The 20029-nt window shown below is 44.3% G+C and overlaps 1 protein-coding gene across 5 annotated transcripts in view; it reads left to right on the top strand.

Annotated features, from left to right (window-relative positions):
• Positions 1–20029, top strand: part of arid1b (AT-rich interaction domain 1B) — a 236383-nt gene that overhangs the window by 194015 nt on the left and 22339 nt on the right. For 3 of the 5 annotated variants that reach the window (XM_088933090.1, XM_088933080.1, XM_088933072.1), the window contains 4 exons: positions 4715–4842; positions 14785–14885; positions 17043–17201; positions 19470–19679. In XM_088933090.1, the coding sequence (XP_088789216.1) occupies positions 4715–4842; positions 14785–14885; positions 17043–17201; positions 19470–19679 (598 nt within the window). The remainder of the gene's footprint in view (positions 1–4714; positions 4843–14784; positions 14886–17042; positions 17202–19469; positions 19680–20029) is intronic. The other 2 variants (XM_088933099.1, XM_088933107.1) reach the window with 1 other exon arrangement.

The raw sequence follows: 20029 nt of genomic DNA, 5'->3' as shown, positions 1-20029 counted from the left end.
TCGTCTCTGTTGGCACCAGGTAAATAGTACTAAAAAATGTCATTGTGAGCTGAAAAGAGAAGATGGACGGAGAAAAAAAAAGTTATTTATATTTTACATGTAAACCTGTTTCTGCAATCAATAAAAAAAGTTCAAAAATAAAACAACATAAGTAAGGCTGACAAATGAAAGGAAGCTAATCTGCCCATTTAGCCCAGTTTGTTTTTAGTAGGTAATCAACCGTGGGGTCTCATCCAGCCATTTCTTGAAAGACGCCAGATTAGCAGCTTCAACAACACGGTGGGTTAAAGTTCCAGACTCCCACAGACTCGGTCCTAGGGCTTCTCCCATGTTTCCACAGCCATCTCTGTTAATCCGATCCTCCTATTCTCAGGATTTAGCTCCCTTTCCTTCAGGTCTTGTCCGTGCCCTCCGGTTCCTGCTGCGCTGTTGATTCCGTAGGCGTTTGTATGGTGGACTTTGTCCGGGCGGTGTCTCCCAGCTCTGGTCCTGGTTTGTCCTTCCACCTTCTGGCCCTTTTCTGTAGCTCGGGTCATCCAACTCTCATTCCTCGAACCGTTTCAGCTCTTCCCGAGCCGAGAGGACAAGGTTAGAAATGAGGTGGAATCCTGCGCTTGGATGTGGGGTCTCGGCTCGGATGCGCTCGAGTCAGTAGTGGGGGTTCACTGCCGTGTCGCAGGAGACCTGATTTGTCACTCACGTCCTTATTTCAAGTGTAGAGCTGGACACCCTTCTTAATTTGACAACCGTTCCTGCTACGACACAGACCGAGTGCCCGCTGAAAGCGATGTGATTGTTTTCCCTCTTGAACTGTGAGGCTTCATGCGGCGTTTTCGCCTCTTCTCGCTGAGCACAGCTGCACCGCTTTCCCGCCGAAGAAACAGCATCTTTTAAAGGCCCTGCCTTGTCTTATTTACTCTGAGGCCTGCGAGCAAGATTAATCTAAGTGTTTCTGATCATGCTACATGCATATATTTAACAAGATTAAACGCCATACTTTTCCTGATCAAGTGATTTTCATAGCATTTTTTTACATGAATTAGTCATACCAATGTAACACAATCCCAGTTTTTGCATTATTCACATTTTAACTGTGGCTGGTCGTTGTAGTGAATGTTAAGAATGTTAATACTTATTTATTCAGCTCTTAGAATAAACCAGGCAGTGGAGGTCTGAGGGGGAAGTGCTGAGAGGGATGGAATGTGACCCAAAAGCAGGAATATTAAAGCTTGTGAATTTATAGGATTTTTTTTTTGCTCAGTTATTCTCATGGACATTGAAAATAATTGCCTTGTCATACGCACCAAAAAACACTCAATCATTTTAATAGAACTACGAAAAGTATTAGATCAGAGTTAAAAAATGGATGGTCTAATTCCTAGTGGATCCCAGAGTAACGTCTTGACTAAACTGTTGAAAACAACATAAAACGCTTGTTTTCCCCAATTTTTTTTATCCAAACCTTTCTGTAAACTGCAGCTCTTCCATGCCTTACCTCAAGGCTGTGGTTGCTGAATCCTGTGTCTCCGTAAGATTTTCCTGCACAGGCGATCAATGTGTGAGGCAGATGCTTTCATCTCAATATGAAGAGTCAAACAAGAAGACAGGAGGCAGTTTAATCTGTTTTTCTCTTCTGCAGTACAGTGGACTCAGCATAAAACACTCCTGCATTCGGTGAAAGCACACTGTCAGTAAAAAAGGGAGAGGTATTCTGTTTTAAGCTCTTCATTTTTTGTTGTTGTTGTTGTCTCTCAATTCTTAAAAGTCTTGCTGAAATCCATGCCCAGCAAGTTGTACAGCATAGTGGGTAGGGCTCTGGGCTCAGAACTGGAAATGTATAGGGTTCATATCCCAAGCAGGGCCCTGCTGTGAAACCGCTGAGCACAATGCTTTGCTCATATTGCTCATACGCAATACAATCCGCCACTATGTATATATTAATGAGTACATAGTAAATCGCTTTGGATTAAAGTGGCAGCCAAGTTCATCCTAATAATCCAGAGAGGAAGAGGACCCTATCCTGCAGCGGGGGCCTTGTTTCTTGTGAATGAGATGTGTGTGGATCCATACGGTGGGATGAATTATCCACGTCTCACTTCAGTGACTCGCGGTCTGCGGATCACGGCACATCACAGCTCGGCTCTCATTCACGGTAACGGGTCTGGCGACCAGGACCATTCTGAAAGGGCAACGGCAGTGTCGAAGCATGGCAGATTGTACTACCTTGCTGCCGGTGTTCAAACGCTTTAGGGGGATGATTCTCAGTTTATGTACAGTAATAAAAAAAGAGAAGCTTAAAAAAAAATAGGGGGAGTAGGGGATCAAAGCCCAGGAGAGCTGTGCCAGAAGGCGCCTTTTCTAACCATGTTAGGTTGGTTTTTAGGACCAGTAAATCTTCAGTCCCCTGAGCCTGATGTAATGTACATTTTCACAACCTGTGACATAACAGCCAGTGACACATCATCCATCACACAGTAGATTTCCCCTTCAGCACATTATATGTCATGTTTTTTTAGTTGTTTGCTGAAAACCGTTTACCAATTGGTTGGCTTTTGGCCCTTTTTATTTTCATACAGCTCCCTTCACCCTCCAGTGCAGTCCTGTTTAACTATTCATTTATTCATTGTCTTTCAGGGCGTCGGTGGCACTTTTCAGTTCATACCGTTTGTTATACACTTTTGAAGTCTCCTGCTTTCCCTTGTTTATTCAAAGATTGAAGGTAACAGCAGGAAGCAGATCTCCCCACAAATGGAGTCCAGCTTAGCCTGGAGTCTCTTGCTCCTGTTTGACATCTGCCAGGCTCACGTGTAGCTGTCAGACTTTCAAAAAACAGCTGAAGCTCTGGTAAAAACAGGGATTTCGTCCCAGTGTTTCCATAGCAACAAAAATATAATCCCTTCCTGAAGTATGCTGTAATACCTGAGCAGTTACTTCATGCGTATGTACACACCTTCATATAGAGTGTGTTTTAAATCATCGTAATGATATCTGTATGTGAAAATAAATATATGAAAATGAATGAAATGAATATATATATATACATATGCACACCCACACATGTATATACTCTATATGTACTTGTAAATCACATACAGAAATAGAGCTTTGCACTGTCTGACCATTTCTTCTCCACTAACAAACTGAACAAACAGTGTCCCTACAGAACAAATTTCCATGGTTCTCTGAAACAAAGAGTGAATGATGCGTTATGTCCTTTTCCGCCTTCGGAGTAAAGAGATGAGTTTTGTGTGAGAGGTGTAAAAGTAAAAAAAAATCTTAGAACGTTTTTCATCATTCTAAGACATCCATGTTTGTTCTGTATTTACTGGATCAATGCCAGTTATAGCTTTAAAGGAGGCAGAGAGCACAGAAGCGCTTTATACCGGTAATCTGAACCTGTCACTCCACAGAGCCCAGGTTAGAATTTTAAATTGAAAAGGCAACTACAGGTAACTCAAGTATGTGAAGTACAAAAGAAAAAATTACCTCCATCTGCAGCTGTTTCCTCAGAAGAGAACAGCAACAAAAGTGTTGCCTTTAAAGATATCCCACTGGGGTGCTTTCTTGTGTATAATTTCACATTCTGGGAGAAATAAATACACAGTAACATTCCTTTTGCTCTGTGCCTTGAATGTTTCCAGTCCTACAGTACACACAGTCGTGTGGGTATTCAGTGGCGCTAGAAAGTTTGTGAACCCTTTAGAACTTTCTGAATTTCTGCATAAATTTGACCTAAAATGTGATCACATCTTCATCTTCATAGATAAAGACAACCCAATAAAACAAATAACACACAAAAGGATACACTCTTTCATTTATTTATTGATCAAAATGATCCAACATTAAATGTCATCTGTTGTGGTCTTAGTGGCCAATCAAGGCTGGGGGTGTCAGGTGGGTGCTGGGTGTTGTGGTACAAGTCTGTGTTCAGGCTGTTGGGCAACTTGTTTTCCTCTACGTCAGTGGTTCCCAATCCTGGTCTTTGTGACCCACACACCTGCTGGTTTTCTTTCCTTCCCACCTTCGTTAGGCAGCTGAAGCCTTACCCGATCTAAGAAGTTGCTTCCATTGAATATTTGTATTTTGCCTCTAGTTACAGGTTTGGGATTTTATTTAACTCGCAAAACATGATAGTTAAAATCAAGCCTGTTTAAGAACTGGGAAACAAACAGCTCTAATGAACCTTCTTATAATTAAGTCAATGAAGGGTTTGATGCTGTAATTGGGAACCACTGTATCAGGAGCCATCTGAGCCATGTTGTGAGCCCAGGGGTCTTCCACTGGCCTTTAAATAGAGCTGTCACAGCTAAATATGACAAAAAAAGGTAAATAAAATATCACTTTAATTGAAATATTCCTGCCTTGTAGATTGGTTTCTGAGTTGAATATGACTGAATATTGGTCATGATTGGTTTCTGAGTTGAATATGACTGAATATTGGTCATGAGCTGTGCACTTTAAAAGCATTTTCTGGCTGCAGGATAATCAATTTGACAGTTTTGTTTGTAGTATTTTCAGAGTTTTCTAAATAGAAGCTGTCGGCTGGCACTCGTTTTAAGCAACAAAAGTGTTTCCTAATCCTGTTTGTGAATAAAATCCACACTGACCACAGTATTGCTGTACTGTATCAGTAAGACAAAAATTGATTCCTGTTAGTGTTTTGTCTTCGTGATGGTGTGCATTCAGTAACGGTGTTTTCCTTTCTGGATTCTAGGCAGAGCAACTATTCCGGAATGAATCAAATGGGCATGATGGGCTCCAGCTCTCCCTACAGCCAGACAATGGGGAACAGTTCTGGAATGATGACGTCACAGGGCCCACCGTACAACACGCCCCCTTCAGGTAACTCGCAGTAACCCCCTTCTTCAGAAACGAGCGCAGGAAGGTGTGCCGCAGGTTGCATGGTGACACAGCTGGCATCACGAAACGAGACGGCACAAGGTTATACACGTTTCTCAGTTCCTCTCTGATCAGGCTGTTCATGGGGAGGAAATTCAGTTCGACCAGCTGCAGAGAACGGAGGAGAACGGTTCGACCAACTGCAAAAGTATACGCATCTAGAAACGGGTTCTGTACTAAAGCCGTCTGAGCTTCACCTTTCAGTGGGGGTGTTCTGTAGTTCTGGGTTTTGTTTGAATTTGAAGAGCATTTACTGTAAGCGAGCTGTTGATTCATGGGCTTCGTCGGCCTTTTGGGAGAAGTCCTCGTTTTGAAATGTAAAGGCTTCCTTGCGTTATTGCTCAAAGGACTCGATCAATCAAGTGAGGGAATCTGGCTTTTCCAAAGCATGGGTAGGCAGTGCCGGCTGTTCCCTGAGTACCATTGTTGCAGAGACGCCAAGTTTATTTAAGATGTTCGCAAGCCCTTTGACTCATATGTTTTAAAAGGGATCAGTTTGTTTGGTAGATCTGTAGAAGTGTAATAAGTATTCACATGACAAGGTAAGTATAAACCTTAGTTTGGCTTTGGGTGGTCCTGTCCAAGCCTTCAAGTGAGGAATCTCACTTGAATTTTTGAGCTGAGCCTTGCAATGTTCACAGTGCTGCAAAGGTGTCTTTTTTCACCCTTTGTAACTTGAACGTTTCTGAACGTGTCTTCCAGACTTGATCATTCTTCTGCAGTGCATGGTGGTGTACCCCAACATGTTCAACTCCTGCCAGTGGCAGCACATTCAGATCTCAGCTGCTCAGATTCGAAACCAACGCTACAGTGCAAGAGCATGCATATCAATGTGTTTTGGACTCCTTGCACTGGCTACCTGTGGGTTTCAGAATAGGGCTCAAAATCCCAAGGCTGCACTTTATGAGCTTCAACGTCAGAATCCTTAGAAAGAAATAATGTAAGACATTTTATAATGTAGATACAGCAGCACAGTTTGAGCTGCAGAAGAAAAGACAGTCTCTTTTAAGTTTAAGAATGCCAAGTGTTGTCTCTTTACAAGTCTGCTGAACGTTGCAGGACATTTTTATGCCTACATCAATAAAACCTGAAGAATGCAGCAGAGTATTGAGAGGAAAAGAAGCCCAACTGGGCCGCAAGATTCAGAGCCTGAGAACGAATTTCATTTTCCAGGCATAAATCCACCAGGTGGAAAACTGAGCTAGAAATATCAGAAAAGACTAGCAGCAGGATAAAGTGAACGTAATGTTTAGATCCTTTCAAGTCAATGGGAGCAATGCTGCTATGTTGTCTTTTAACCTGCGCCAGAGGTAGCAGTGCAGGAACAAACAGCAGGCAAAGTTCCTCTGCTGTGTTTGAGCCGAGGAAATCAGAACCCCTGTCAGAACACTCCCTGTGGGGGCATTATATAGACTGTGAATCATATTAATTCATGAATGTGCCATAATCAAAATTCAAAGGTAGGTCTTGTTAAAAGTCAAATCTCCTTTCTGCATCTAAAAAACACACCAGAATCCGTTGTGTGAGAGACCATTGGTTTGGTCCAGGAGATGTGGAAAGGGCCCCCCTACATTCTCAGAAACAAACCAACCTATCAGAAACCCTTCCTGTATTATCTGGCGCATGTTTCAGTGTGATTAGAGAGAACCTTTGCAATGAAGTTCAGTGTCATTATTTAGCAACAACATTGGTCAGCAATGTAAGCTTTCTAGCTTACCCTTTTTTCAGAAGAGTAATCAAGGCTGATTTTTTATATATATTTAAAAGGTCCATCTTCCAATAAAAATATCTGGAATTTAACATTAAAGGACCAAGGTGATCCCACGTTCTCTGTAGAAGCTCAGGTGGAACACAATCAAGATTAGGTTCCCACTTTTGCATAGATCAATCCTTCTGCTTAAAAATAAGTTTTATGAAAGTTATGGAAGCATCTAAAAGCCCTAGCTCTTCTTCAGTCAATTGGGCAAATGATAACTGTGATATCAAGGATTATCCATATCTGTGCAGGCATGGAATATATAGACGTACAAGGAAGAATCTTTGAAGACTTTGCTGAACAGTATTTAAAAGCAAAGGTTTGTCATCATCTTTACTTAACTCAATAGAAGTAAACTTCTAGACTCTCAATTTCTTTTAACATGAGCATCAGTAGTTTTCTAGGGTGTGTAGTTTGCCCAAAACAAAGCCATCTTGTCTTATGTGCTAGGAATTCAGCTGTAATATTAGTTTAGACCCTATTATTATCTCATTATCATTAATAACATATGATCAATTATACATTAAGAGATCTTTTAATCACTTTTTTTCATTCAAATTAGAGGCAAATGAAATAGACGAGCACCTTATAAGGAATGAATTGACTTCCCTTACATAATCAGGTGTAATTTCAGAATGATTATTTACTTTAGAATGTAGTCATTTTGGAGCAGGAAATAGTTCAAATGTCATTTAATACAAGAATGTATACCAATTTAAATGCGTGAGAGGCTGCTGCATGGTCATTTTTAAAATTTAATGTTGGACCAATGGGACTGACCTCTGTTACATTTAAAAAACAGAAATAGAAATTACAAAAACTAAACTGCAAGATCACCTATACACAAATAATATCTTCAGAAGTCGTCAGCATGGGTTTGGAAATGATGGGTTTTTCCTAATCAACTTGTTCTTTGAACAAGTAACAACAGTAATGGATACACAAAGAACACGTGATATGGTGTATTTAGATTTTCTGAAGGCCTCTGATAAAGTTCTTCGTATATGAATGATTCTCAAATTGCATTTAAAAGCATTCAGGGTAACACAAGTGTTTGGATTGAGAATTGGTTATTAAAAGAGAACAAGGCACAGTTAAGAGGTAAATGCTCATTATTAGGGTAATGTCACTAAAGGAGTACCACAGGGATCTGTACTAGGACCACTGCTCTTCCAAATTTGTATCAATGATCTAGATTTTGGCATAGTTAGTAAACTAGTCAACTTTGCCTATGCCTACAAAAGAGGAAAAGAGTAAATCAAAAGCTGGGTAAACCCCTGGGAAAAATGCTTTTAAGGTGTCATAAAATATACAAACATATAATTTCAGCATTAAAAGTGATAATTGCATAATTAGTTTGCAAAAGGAAATAAAAAAGTAAGTGGGGAATATCGAACACTAGAACTGTCTACAGGGTCTGAAACATTGAGTGAAGTCAGACATTTCTGCATTTCTGGTAACGGAGAATTACTGGAGAAGTAAATGACTGGAGAATCAAAAAAATGAGATTATCCGTTGTCAGATGATTTTCAGCCTTTCTTGGTTGAAGGAAAAACCTGCACTATCCATTCTGACATAAATGTTTCCATGCAGAAGCAGAGGACTTTTAGGGTTTGGTTATGTTTGGTTGTCAGTGTCGATGAGGTGCGGAGTCCAGAATTCTGTACGCTTACAGAAAGTTTTCCCTTTCTGTGTGTTGGAGGAGTTTAAAAATGAACATGCAGGGTTAGTTTTTCCAGGGTTTGGAACCATAGCAATTCCTTTGGGCTTTTTTTTATTTCAATGCAATGTCGACCAAGAAGAAACCAGGGAAGGCAGCTATTTCGGCAGAGATTCCTGGACAAAGTTCAGGGCATCGTCCCTTTTGATGCCTTCAGAAATCCAAAGATTGGATCTTTGATTTCTGTCTTCTAGTTTTGCCATTTAGCCTTTAAGGCTCTGTTCCTGTCTCTCCTATGTGAATCCCAGCTCCGCCTTTCTAAAGCTTGAATAGTATCAATCCTTTTGCTTGCTTCTATATCGGTACAGATAACAGACATGATCTTATCCTCCAGCTGTTGAAGATAAGACTATGTTTATTGAGGAGGCACAAGCAGTTTTAACCTCAGCATTGAAATCTTGTCTTAAACATTGTTTAGCACAGCAGAAAATAAAGTCTTTCAGCGAGGAGAGCCAAAACAGGTCCCCTGATGTTTCACTGTAGGAAAATGGAGAGGTATCAGATCCATCTGAAGCCTCCAGAGTATCCCGAGGCATTGTGTGGTGTACAGTACCTCGTGGAGAGAGGATCTCCTTTAGCTTTCTTTGCTTGTTGTGGTTTCTTGGCAGTGGGCTGGAAGAAAGACAGGGCTCTCTGGTTCCATGGCAGTAGCATCATACCTGGAAGAGGTGTCAGTGGGGTCAGTAGGGGGGGCTCACCCTGTGGTCTGTGTAGGTCCTAATGCCTGAGTATAGTGACGGGGACACTATACTGTAAAAAGGTGTCGTCCTTCAGATGAAATCCAAGGTTCTGACTCTCTGTGGTCATTAAAAATCCCAGAGGATTTCTCGAAAAGAGTAGGGGTGTTACCCCGGTGTCCTGGCCAAAATTTCCCGTTGTCCTTTACCAATCATGGCCTCTTAATAATCCCCATCTCTGAACTGGCTTCATCACTCTGCTCCCCACTGAGAGCTGGTGTGTGGTGAGTGTACTGGTGCACTATGGCTGCTGTCCCATCATCCAGGTGGGGCTGCACACTGGTGGTGGTGGAGGGCATCCCCATTACCTGTAAAGTGCTTTGAGTGGAGTGTCCAGAAAAGCACTGTATGAGTGTAAAGAATTTATTATTAACAGTAAAATGGACATTTGAAATGGAACTTCTACCAGGTGGAATTATTACTAAACAAAAGAGTGTGTGCATTGTGGTGCAATGTAGGTATAGTTGACAGAAAAATGGAAACACCAAAGTAATGTAATTTAATAAGTCCTGTATGCACCGTAGCATACAGTGCCATTGTCTGGAATTCTGCTGGAGGGATTCTTTCATTCTTCCATCAGTAAATTCAGTGGGCTCACTCATGGTATTGATGAGGTGGTAAGTGCTGTCTTAGGCATTGTTCCAGAATATCCCACATCTTCAGATCCCACATCATCATATCTGGTGACTGAGAAGTAGAGTAGAGGAGTTTATTGCCATAAGTTCATGCACATTGGAATTCTTATTTGCTCTGATCTCCTGGGACACACACAGCACAACAGACAACACCACACAATGTAGACAGTACATTACAAACATAATAATAACAACAGGAACAATAAATATGTAGTAGTGATAAAAATACATGGTAGACCATGCAAAAAGTGCGTAGTGCTGATGTTTATTGAATACTGAGGTATTGCAGTTAGCCGTTGAGGATGCGTACTGCAGTAGGGTAGAAGTATTGAGAGTCGGGTACTGTATTGATAAGATCTGTGTCTGGCTCATCCAGCCACTGGGCGACCACTTGTGCTCTGTGGATGAAGAGCATTGTCATCCTGGAAGACTCCCCTCCCCACATCATGGGGTGAAGATGATCACTCGGTACCATTACTCTGCGATTAGCATTTGCCGTCTAAGGGAATGGGTGCACTCACACTATGCCCAGAGATCGCACCCCTCAACATTACAGAAGCACTAGAGCCCTTGACTGCAGAGGAGATCCAGAGTGGATCCAGACACTCAGGGCCGTAGAGTTCTTAAGGTTGGCGCCACATGTGGACTTGCCCCATTTTCTCAAAAACGTGCTGAAGGGTGATTCATCCGACCAGATATCATGTCTCCACTGCTCGGTGTTCAGTTGCCTGGGCTCTCCACACCCTTGGTTTCATCAGCGTGCACTCCCAAGTGTAATGAGTGGTTTGTTCCCCGCTGTCCAACTCTGGTGTCCCTCACTGTGGAGCTCCTGGTGGACCATTTTGGAATAAAACTGCCTGCTCACACCACAGCATGAAATTTACACTCGGTTGATCTGTTGTTGCTTGCCTGACCCTTCGGGCAATAATTCAGAATTCACACACGAGCCACGCCTGTGTGGGAGCCCTTGCTTTCAGTTTGCTTGGTCCCAGGTGTTTCCAGTTTTTTGTCCAGCATCTGTACCTCGGCAGTGTGCTTTTGAGTTTAATTCCTCCTCCCACCTCTGCCTTCAGCTCTTCAGGAGAAATCTCTGCCTTCATAAATGTGCTTTTATAAGTGGAAAATGTTTTCATGCTGCTTCGCTAAGTTAGAGCAGGTTGCATGACATTTGAAAACATCAAATGAATTAGGCTGTCACTTTTTTTAAAAATTCGAACTTGCTGCTTCTGGGGCTGTTAAAAAGCAATTAGTTTGACAGAGCGCTCCATTTGTACTGAAAATGGAAATGAAAAGAGACCAACCTTGGGACTGTGGCAGACACTCAAAGTTTTATATATGTGATTAAAAGCATTTTAGAACCAGTTCCCTTAAGGTGATATTTTTCTTTTTCATACATTTTAGCTTATGCCTTAAATGTTTTTATGTTGTTTAAAAAAGACCTTTGATTTCTTCACAACATTATTTTTTTTACCAAAAAAAAAAACCTCAGTCTCACGCTATTTATAAAGGTTTATAGAGTAAAATGGATTTCACATCCAGGACCAACAAAGGGATTTAGTATTTTATGCAGGGGGGATGAAAATGGCAGAAACTCGGAATGGCCAGAATCTTCCAGGAGAAGGCGTCCGTGCGACGTCACGCCCGAACGGAATTCGGGATTCTGACAGCAATGGGTCTGTCATACCCTCGAGGGTGGGGACGGCGTCCCTTCACCAGAAACCGAGGGAAGGCACAGAAACAACCAGTGTGAGAGATTCAGGGTGGAAAGCAGACATGCGGGTCAGTCAAGAGACATACAGGTGCCTGGGAATCAAGGCCTAAGGAATACTTAGAAATTAAAACAAAGAGAATTATTTGTGACAAGAGTCGCGATATTATTGCCGGCATGATCACAACCATCCCGCTGTCGCACCTCTTATTCCGTGGAAGGGTCGCAGCAGTCGGGAGCCTGTTCTGCGACGACAGGGGATTGCAGTGTGGGTCGGACCTCCTGACAGGACTCCAGCTGACCACAGGGCTCATTTCGAAAGCGCAGCTTGGCTCGCCCTTGAAGGCGGGATGGGACGGGAGAGCTCTGAGAAAACCCACGTGAGCCCTCAGAAAACATGCAGACTCCACCCAGAAGCATCCTCCCCCCCACACGGCTACAATCACAGCCAGAACCTGATGCGTGCAGCAGCAGTGCTAACCACCTGCCACCACTTTTACCATTATCATTCTCTTTTTAACGCAATTTGTCTTAATTGTGGTCCTCTGGGCCCCAGTCGTGACTTCCCTGTCATGATCGGATGTTATCACTTGTCTCAGATGTACTTTCTTCTGTAAGATCCTGATTTTCTTTCTGATGTGCAAATTTCACACACCTCTCTTTTGTCCCCGATTGTTAGTTGTAGGGTCTTACATGAAGAGCATTACTTTGCACATGACCCTGAATTCGCCCACAGTCACTTTGCACTGTTCAGCAGATCTGAAGCTACTTTCTGTGATCAGAATCACTTCCTTCTGACTGAAGTAACTTAGTGACTAAAAAAAAAACAGAGATTTTGATGTCTGTAATTTCATTATACCAGAGGTTTTAAATCATCCACGCTGCGTGGAGTCTCGTGTTCCAGTTATACTGCTCACAACTGAAATGACTGTCTTCTATCAGAACACACTGCCATTGCAGCGGTGATCATTCAGAATTAAGACATCGACCAGCTCCTGAGTAAATGTTACATCCCTTGAGCCGCCCACCACATGGGCTGCCTGTTTTTACCCCTTTTCCATCTTTAATTTATCCATCCATTTTCAGACAGGCGCTTGTCCTGGGAAGGGCTGGGGGGACAGTATCATAGTCTATCCCCAAGAAAACAAGGCTCAAGGCAGGACTAAGGGCATGAATGCACTAGCCATCCATTAGGATGGAGAAGGGGACACTTTAGAATGGCCAGTCACACCCAGCAGGTACTGTATATCATGGGTGGAAACAAGACCACTTAGAGATATATATTGCGAAGATAGGGGAACATGCAATCTCCACGCAGAATGTCTCTCAAGCTAAAATTAAAACCAGGACCCAAGACCTGTGAGGAAGAAGTACAGTATTAATCAGCACCCGATATTCCAGTATACCTCAATATTTCTTATCCAGTTGTTGGACACCCGGCTCTTCCATTTCGCACAGAGGTGCCTGAACAGTTCTATTGAAATCAGGGTAACGTGGTGGCGCAGTGGTTAGCATTGCTGCCTTGTGGTGCTGGGGCCCTGGGTTCTGGACTCGGGGCTCCAGATCTGTGAGTTAACAGCGCTCTCTGCCATGTTGATAAAATTAATTCTTAATGTTAAAAATATTAATACCATCATTAATGTGTCGGTATTTTGACTCACATAATTTTGTGGTCCTTTTGACACTTAAAAATATAGAGAATGCTTAATTACATAATTAGATCGTAATATAGAATTGATTTCGAAACATAAAACATTGTATCAGCCAAGTTAGCCACAAGCCCCAAAAGGCACGTGCGGAATCTCCATTTGCATTCCTCTGTGCTAAGCTCCAGGATGCGGTGTTATTTACCGTACACTTCGATGTGTGTGCAGTTTTTAGGCACATTTTGAAAACAATGAAAGCTGTGCTGTGCTGGGATTTTGTATTCGGGGTTTTTGGTTTCAGTTTTGCTACCGCCTTTCAGAACAGGTGCCGAACGGCAAGCAGGCGTTGCTTTAAAGTTATAAATAGCCCCCAAACTGGCAGCCGGCACGCGGCCCTCACAGTGATTCACGAGGCGCCCTGGGTTCTTGGCATCCCGTGCTGCAGTAACCCAGGATGATGCCGAAGATATTAGCAAATTAGCTCTGCGCGGCCTGCCAGCTAATTCGCAGGAGTCCCGCGCACGCTCGCTGCTGTAATTAAAACTAATCATTTTGTAAAACATGTTAATACACGGGTAGGGGAAATCGGCTTTTTATTGTGGACATTCTGCGGAGTTGGAGGATCATTTCACTGCAGGCGCATGAGACCCCTGGGAGACAAACAGCTCTGCCATTAATGGCAGAGCGCTCTCCCTGAAATTGGCTGGAAACGGGCAGGGAGCGCCGGCTGTGCTAGTCCGCGGGAAAATGAGCCTTTCAGAGGTCCCCTTCAGGAGTCAGTGTAGCCTGACAGATATCCTTGTCCCCTCTGTAATACCGCTTCTCTCCCACTCCGGCTGCTGCAGGAAGGATTTCAGTAGTCTTTACCACTCACGGGCTGCTTGCACTGCTTTTTTTGAATAGAAGGTTTCAGGGTGGCACAGTGGTTGGCGCTGCTGCCTCGCAGCGCTGGGGCCCTGGGTTGAATTCTGGACCTCGGGTGCTGTCTGTGTGGAGTTTGCATGTTCTCCCCGTGCTCACATGGGTTTTCCTCCCACAGTCAAAAAGACATACTGGTAGGTTAATCGACGTCTGGGAAAGCTGGCCCTGGTGCAAGTGGGAGTCTGTTTGTGTCTGTACAGTATGTGCCCTGTGATGGACTGGCGTCCTGTCCTGGGTGTACCCTGCCTTGTGCCTGTTGCTTGATGGGATAGGCTCCGGCTCCCCCATGACCCTGTATCGGATGAGGTGGTTAGGCTTAGAAAGTGGCTGGATAGAAGGTTTCAGAGGAGGCTGGACTGCGGTGTAAGAAATGAAAGAAAATTTGTGCTGCACAGGAATTTCATTCAGGAAGTGTTGGACAAAAAGTCAAGGAAATTAAAGAGTAATACAGACTTGTTGATTGACCGATAAATGTGTGCGTCCTTGTCACTTGTCTCATTGTCGCTACAACTTTGTCTTTGCCATGATGGAGAAGGTAGGGCTGTTTTTAACGAGGTTCTGCTACAATAAAGGAAGTTGCACTGTTGGAAAAATGACAAAAGTTTCTCAGTCCCGAACCCCAAAGTCCTACTGATGAGATTTTTCAACAGGCGGGACAAGGGGCCCTGGTGTGACGAGACATCTGTGTGTGGTGTCGTCTCGCTGTTCTGAGAGAACTCCTCAACCCTGTCTTCTCCTCTTCTCCCTGTCTGTTTCTCGCAGGGCCCATGAGTGTGGCTGGGGACATGATGATGGCTGGCGACACGAAGCTGAAAGGAGATACGAAAGAGGAGAGCATTCCTGCCCCGGAGCCCAAGGCCAAGGTATCTGCCCCCGAGCATGCAGTCCTGTTTGACCCTGTAGGCAGTGCCTTTCCCCTACTCGTTCTGTCTCTGCTCTCCTGTGTCTTGTCCTTTTCTTTGAGCATCCTAACCTCAGAAATGGAAGCCTGCACATTTACTCATGCGAGGTCTTCTGGCGAGGCTGACACACAAAGATCAAATTGGCTGGTGCTCGTTCTACTGTTATTCCAGAGGAAGAAGTTCTCTTTCTCGACTGTAGCATCAGATTTTCTCACATGCTTAAGAGAGCAATGCCAAACCTGTTGCGAAAACTTTGATAATAACGCCACATGCTCAGGATCCCATTTATTAAGATTCCTCTCAGTGCAGTAGAGAAATCCACTTAAAGTTATAAAGGGTTTAAAAAACACACGAATCAGACAATGCCTTGAGACTTTTAAGTGCACCTATGAACAAAATTGCCTCGTCATGTATAATAGTTCTGCAACGTGACACATCAGCACAGACATCCATGTGACTATCAAAAGACAGTGATAGCAGGAGTTTGTCAGGAGGAGCATGATGGTCTTGGATGATTTCTCTGGCCAGCTGTTCAGGTATATCTGCCATCGTGGTGACCAGGAATAGCAACAAAAATAGAACAGGTCTGTCAGTCTTTCATTTACTGGTGACAGGATAAGGCACTCGACATTAAAATAACCTTATCTGCAGCATAACAAAGTGTACTGTGAGGAGTGGAGTTTTACATTTATGTTATAGCTTCTTTCTGGTAAGGATCAAAGCAACACGAAACCTATCCAAGCAGACACAGGGCAAAAAGCAGGACCACGCCAGATACCAGTCTGTCATAGGTCAAAATAGCAAAATACCACGTTTAAAATCTTTGTTTTATGTATAATGGTACTACTGTACTGTGCGACATTTTAGTTTGATTTGATTTGGTGGCACCAACGCAGCATTTTGTCTTCATTGTAGTGTCCTAAGTGATAAAAGTATCATCTCAAACCGGATCTGTCAGACTGGCTGAAAAGTCAGTGTGCTTCAAGAAGAGTGTGAAGGAACCTGTGCTTTAGGGCTCTCATTAAATCTGGTGTTCGTGACTCTCGGTCTACGTTTTTATGCAGCAACATATCTGTTGTTAGTCATGTTCACTTACACACCATTTTAAACCCTCTCACGTGTTCATGGAGTCTGCCCCATACAGTGGGGATGTTGTTGCTGTTGTTTAGTTGTGAGACAGAATGTTACGCACTCCTGTTGTCATTGCCTACTGGTGGATGTCATTTTTTTGTTTTTTGTTCGCTTGCATGCCCATCTTCCATATTTCCCCTTCACCCCCGTCTTCCATTTCAGAACGTGGATCTGAAAGTTACTAGTTCTTGGCAGCATCCGTTCTTGCTCTTTCACTCTTTAACCTCAGCGAGACGAGTGGGGGCGTGGGCTCGGTGGCAGCGAACTCAGGCTGGCGCCTGCACGAACGGGCACTGGGCATTGCCTTTCCGCTTCAGTTCCATGTTGTGTTTTGCCTGCCGCAGTGTGCTTCCTGTTGTCCTGGCTACCGTAGCAGCAAGGCCTGCTGTTCTGCTTGCTGACATCAGCCTCATCCCAGGGTCAAGAGCTTGTGTTCTGCAGGGGTGTAGTTCCTGCTTGGCATCCCATGTTAGTTTCAAACTCAGCATGGTGGCTTATTGACCTCCGCATCTACGCAGCACTCCCAGTTTTTTTTGTTCATTTTTTCCACTTTCCTTATGAATAACAGCAGCTCGTGTGTTTAGAGATGCAAGACAGTCAAACCTGCTTGAAAGACCAGCGGAGCCAGAAGTCCAGGGCTTCTCCCTGGAGAGACGGGCCGAATAGCCCCCTGCTATTCCGAATCAGCAGGAGCAAATTGATTGCGCCACCTGCCTGGGCTGGACGCGAGAGTCTCCGCGCGCCAAGCAGAGGGTTCGCTACCTTTTTAAAAAAAATTAGGCTCTAGAGGAAAACTGCAGCCCCCCCCCCCCTCTCCGAGACGGCTGCAGCGAGTCCGCCCCGCCCCGCGGAGGTCTTTGGAGGGCAGGTTTTGCTGTCGACCCGGAGGTTTTATTCGTGAATATTTTTTTATTTTTTTTTACCGCCGCTAACGATGATCAACCTGTGTCCCTCGCTGGTCCTGTTCTTTTATATTCTCCATCACAGGATAGCTACAGCTCTCAGTGTATTTCCCAGCCTCCCACTCCCGGGACCCTGCCAGTCCCTTCCCCCCTGTCCCCCAGCCCTGCTAGTCTCTCCTCTTATCACGGAGATGACAGTGATAGCATTAGCAGCCCCGCCTGGCCAAAGACTCCATCAAGCCCTGTAAGTGGCTCACCTTCTTTACTTCTTGATATTTTTGTAGCTTGCTTGTCTGTGACTTGTTTTTTTCTTTTTTTAAATTGTTATTATTTTTATTTATTCTTACTGTGACTCGGGTGTTCTGTCCAGTGTGCCAAAGACTTTCTCATTAAGACAGCCACAGGCAGGGGGAAAACAAATGGGTCACACAGATTCAGTCCCGGTGAAAATCAAGGAAGGCAAACACGGCAAGGATGACATGCGAACACAATTAAGAGCACTTCTCCCCCTTTGGCGGGAGTGCAGTGCCTTTGCCCTCTGTGTGCTGGGGCTACAGCTCAGGTGGTCCGGCTGTTCCCGGAGTCAATTCGTCGTGACCCGTGAATCAGGGTTTTGCGTCGGTCGGCCTAATGGAGGTCAGCAGGCGCGGTGCAGACGTCGATGCGCTAATTGTATTATACAGACCAGTTGGTGGTTGGTGGGGGGGGTCCCAGAGTGATGGTCTGGGAGTCTTGTCACAACAGATCTCCACTGGTTGTGATGAACCTGATGGCGCAGTGTCCTTTCTCTGGGACCTCACTGGCACCTGCTTCAGAAAGGCCTGGGTCACTCTCTAAGGGTAAATTTGAGGGTGAAGTTGTTGCCATAGTAGGTGGTGAATTTCCGTCGATGCTCCGTATGTTTGGTCGTGTTGCAGAGTAAATGGGGACTGACGTATATCAGTTGAAGGTTCCTCGAAAGGGGGGGTGATAATTATGTACTTGTATCCAGTTTCCACTCATTACAACCCAACGGATCTCTTCAGAATGAACAGTGAAACACAGACCAAGGGGCACGAGTGGGAACTACGTTAAAAAGTGCATTTCAAACCAAGAACAGGAGGCACTTCTTCACACAAACGATTGTGGGAGTATGTCCTCCTCCTATTTGTAACAGTTATTATGTTCTTATGCAGTTGGATAGATCAGATATCTGTTTTTTTTTTTCCTTCTGGTTTGAAAATGAGATCTTTCCCGTGCTGCAGACTTACCCCTTTGAAACCTTTGAAGTGAAAGTGCAATTTCAGTGATTCTCCACCTGGAGAGTATTGTATTAATGCTGCTTTGGGTTCTTTGTAATTATGCATAATATGACTGTGATGTTTTAGACATTGAAATGGGAGTGGCACAAGTGCACTAGAAAGTACTATATCCTCAGAAGAAACAATCTCTTAGGACTTTCAGCACTGAATTCCAGTACCTTTCTGATCAGAGAAAAAAGCTGCCGCTGTAATCTGAGAAGGCAACCGCTGAATAATGAGGACCTGGGCAAAATACTTTAGCGGACTTGCAAATATGCTCACGTGTGTTAATGAGAAAGTCCTTCCTGTTCATGTTGACATCTGTATTGAACTGTATGTGGCTGTTATTTGTGTCTTCACTGGAGGAAATGGCATGCTGTGTAGTTAACTGATCATTCAGTTTAAAGAATAATGTTGAGAATGCCTCATTTTAACATTCAGTTACATCTTAAAACCGTGAACAAATGTGGTAATCACTAAGTAAATTTACGAGCCTGTTTCCTTCACTAGAACTACAGCGTATCTCACAGTTTAGCAGGTCTCTCTTGTTGTTGGTTTAAAACTATATCTTGCTTCAGGTCGTTGGTCCACTCACATTATTCTTGACCTGATGTAGACCGAAAAACAAGATAAAAAGACTTTTTTTTTATCATTTGTTTACGTTTATCGGCTGTCTTTTGGTAAATCCCTTACCTACATCAAAAAGTCAAGAAATATTTCTCGACAAGCCAGTTCCAGTCAGTTGCCTTTAAAACCCTTTAAGTTAGCTTACCCAACTGATTGATTCTGTGAGGTAGTCGCAGATATGTTTGAAGTAAAATGTATGCCATTTAATCCAGTGGAGTGAGTGTGTTGGTACAGATACTGCGGTATGCAGATATATCAAAATTCGTCTGACTAGGGGCCTGGGGCCGCTCTGTTAACGTTTGAGGTAGGCCTCATGGTAGATCCTGTTAGGACCTGAATTTTCCTCCATGAAGAAACTTTACCTTCACACCAAAGGGAGGAGCTGCTGTTCTACCAGCCTAGGAATAATTGTGCTAAAATGCCTGTCTGAGGCGTAGTCCTTCCGACTTTACGCTGATTAGCGGGGGGGGGATGTAAAGAACTAGTAACCTTCATTTCTGCCAGTATTCCAGTAGCTCTTGGTCTGAGCTGCTGGCCGCTGGCCGCTGGCCGCTGGCCTCGCCGACCCCCCCCCCTCCCCCTTTCACTGGGCTGTCTTCCGGCAGAAGTCCAGCTCTTCCACTGTGACGAGCGAGAAGATCACCAAGCTGTACGAGATGGGCAACGAGCCCGAGCGCAAGCTGTGGGTGGACCGCTACCTGTCCTTCATGGAGGAGCGGGGCACGCCCGTGCCCAACCTGCCTGCCGTGGGCAAGAAGCCCCTGGACCTCTGCAGGCTCTACATGTCTGTCAAGGACATTGGGGGGCTCGCCCAGGTGAGCCCTGAAAATAATAGAACTTATATAGCGCCTTTCTGGACACTCCACTCAAAGCTCTTGACAGGTGATGGGGAATCCCACTACCGCCACCAGTGTGCAGCCCCCACCTGGATGATGTGACGGCAGCCCTAGTGCACCAGTACGCTCCCCACACACCAGCTCTCAGTGGGGAGGAGAGCAGAGGGATGAAGCCCGTTCTGCACGGGCCCTCAGTGACCCCCAGGTGGTGTCCTGATGTTCTGCTGACCCCTAGTCATGCGGGGGACCGGTGCTGACCTGGCTTGGCCTTTGCCATTGACAGCACTTGAAGTGTACCAAGGGTAACGTCGTAAAATCAAGCTAACCGA

Source organism: Atractosteus spatula, chromosome 2, assembly GCF_055471065.1.
Source record: "Atractosteus spatula isolate fAtrSpa1 chromosome 2, fAtrSpa1.hap1, whole genome shotgun sequence".
Classification (NCBI taxonomy): domain Eukaryota; kingdom Metazoa; phylum Chordata; class Actinopteri; order Semionotiformes; family Lepisosteidae; genus Atractosteus; species Atractosteus spatula.
The sequence above is the reverse complement of the archived record's forward strand: the minus strand, read 5'-3'. Positions and strand labels throughout refer to the sequence as shown.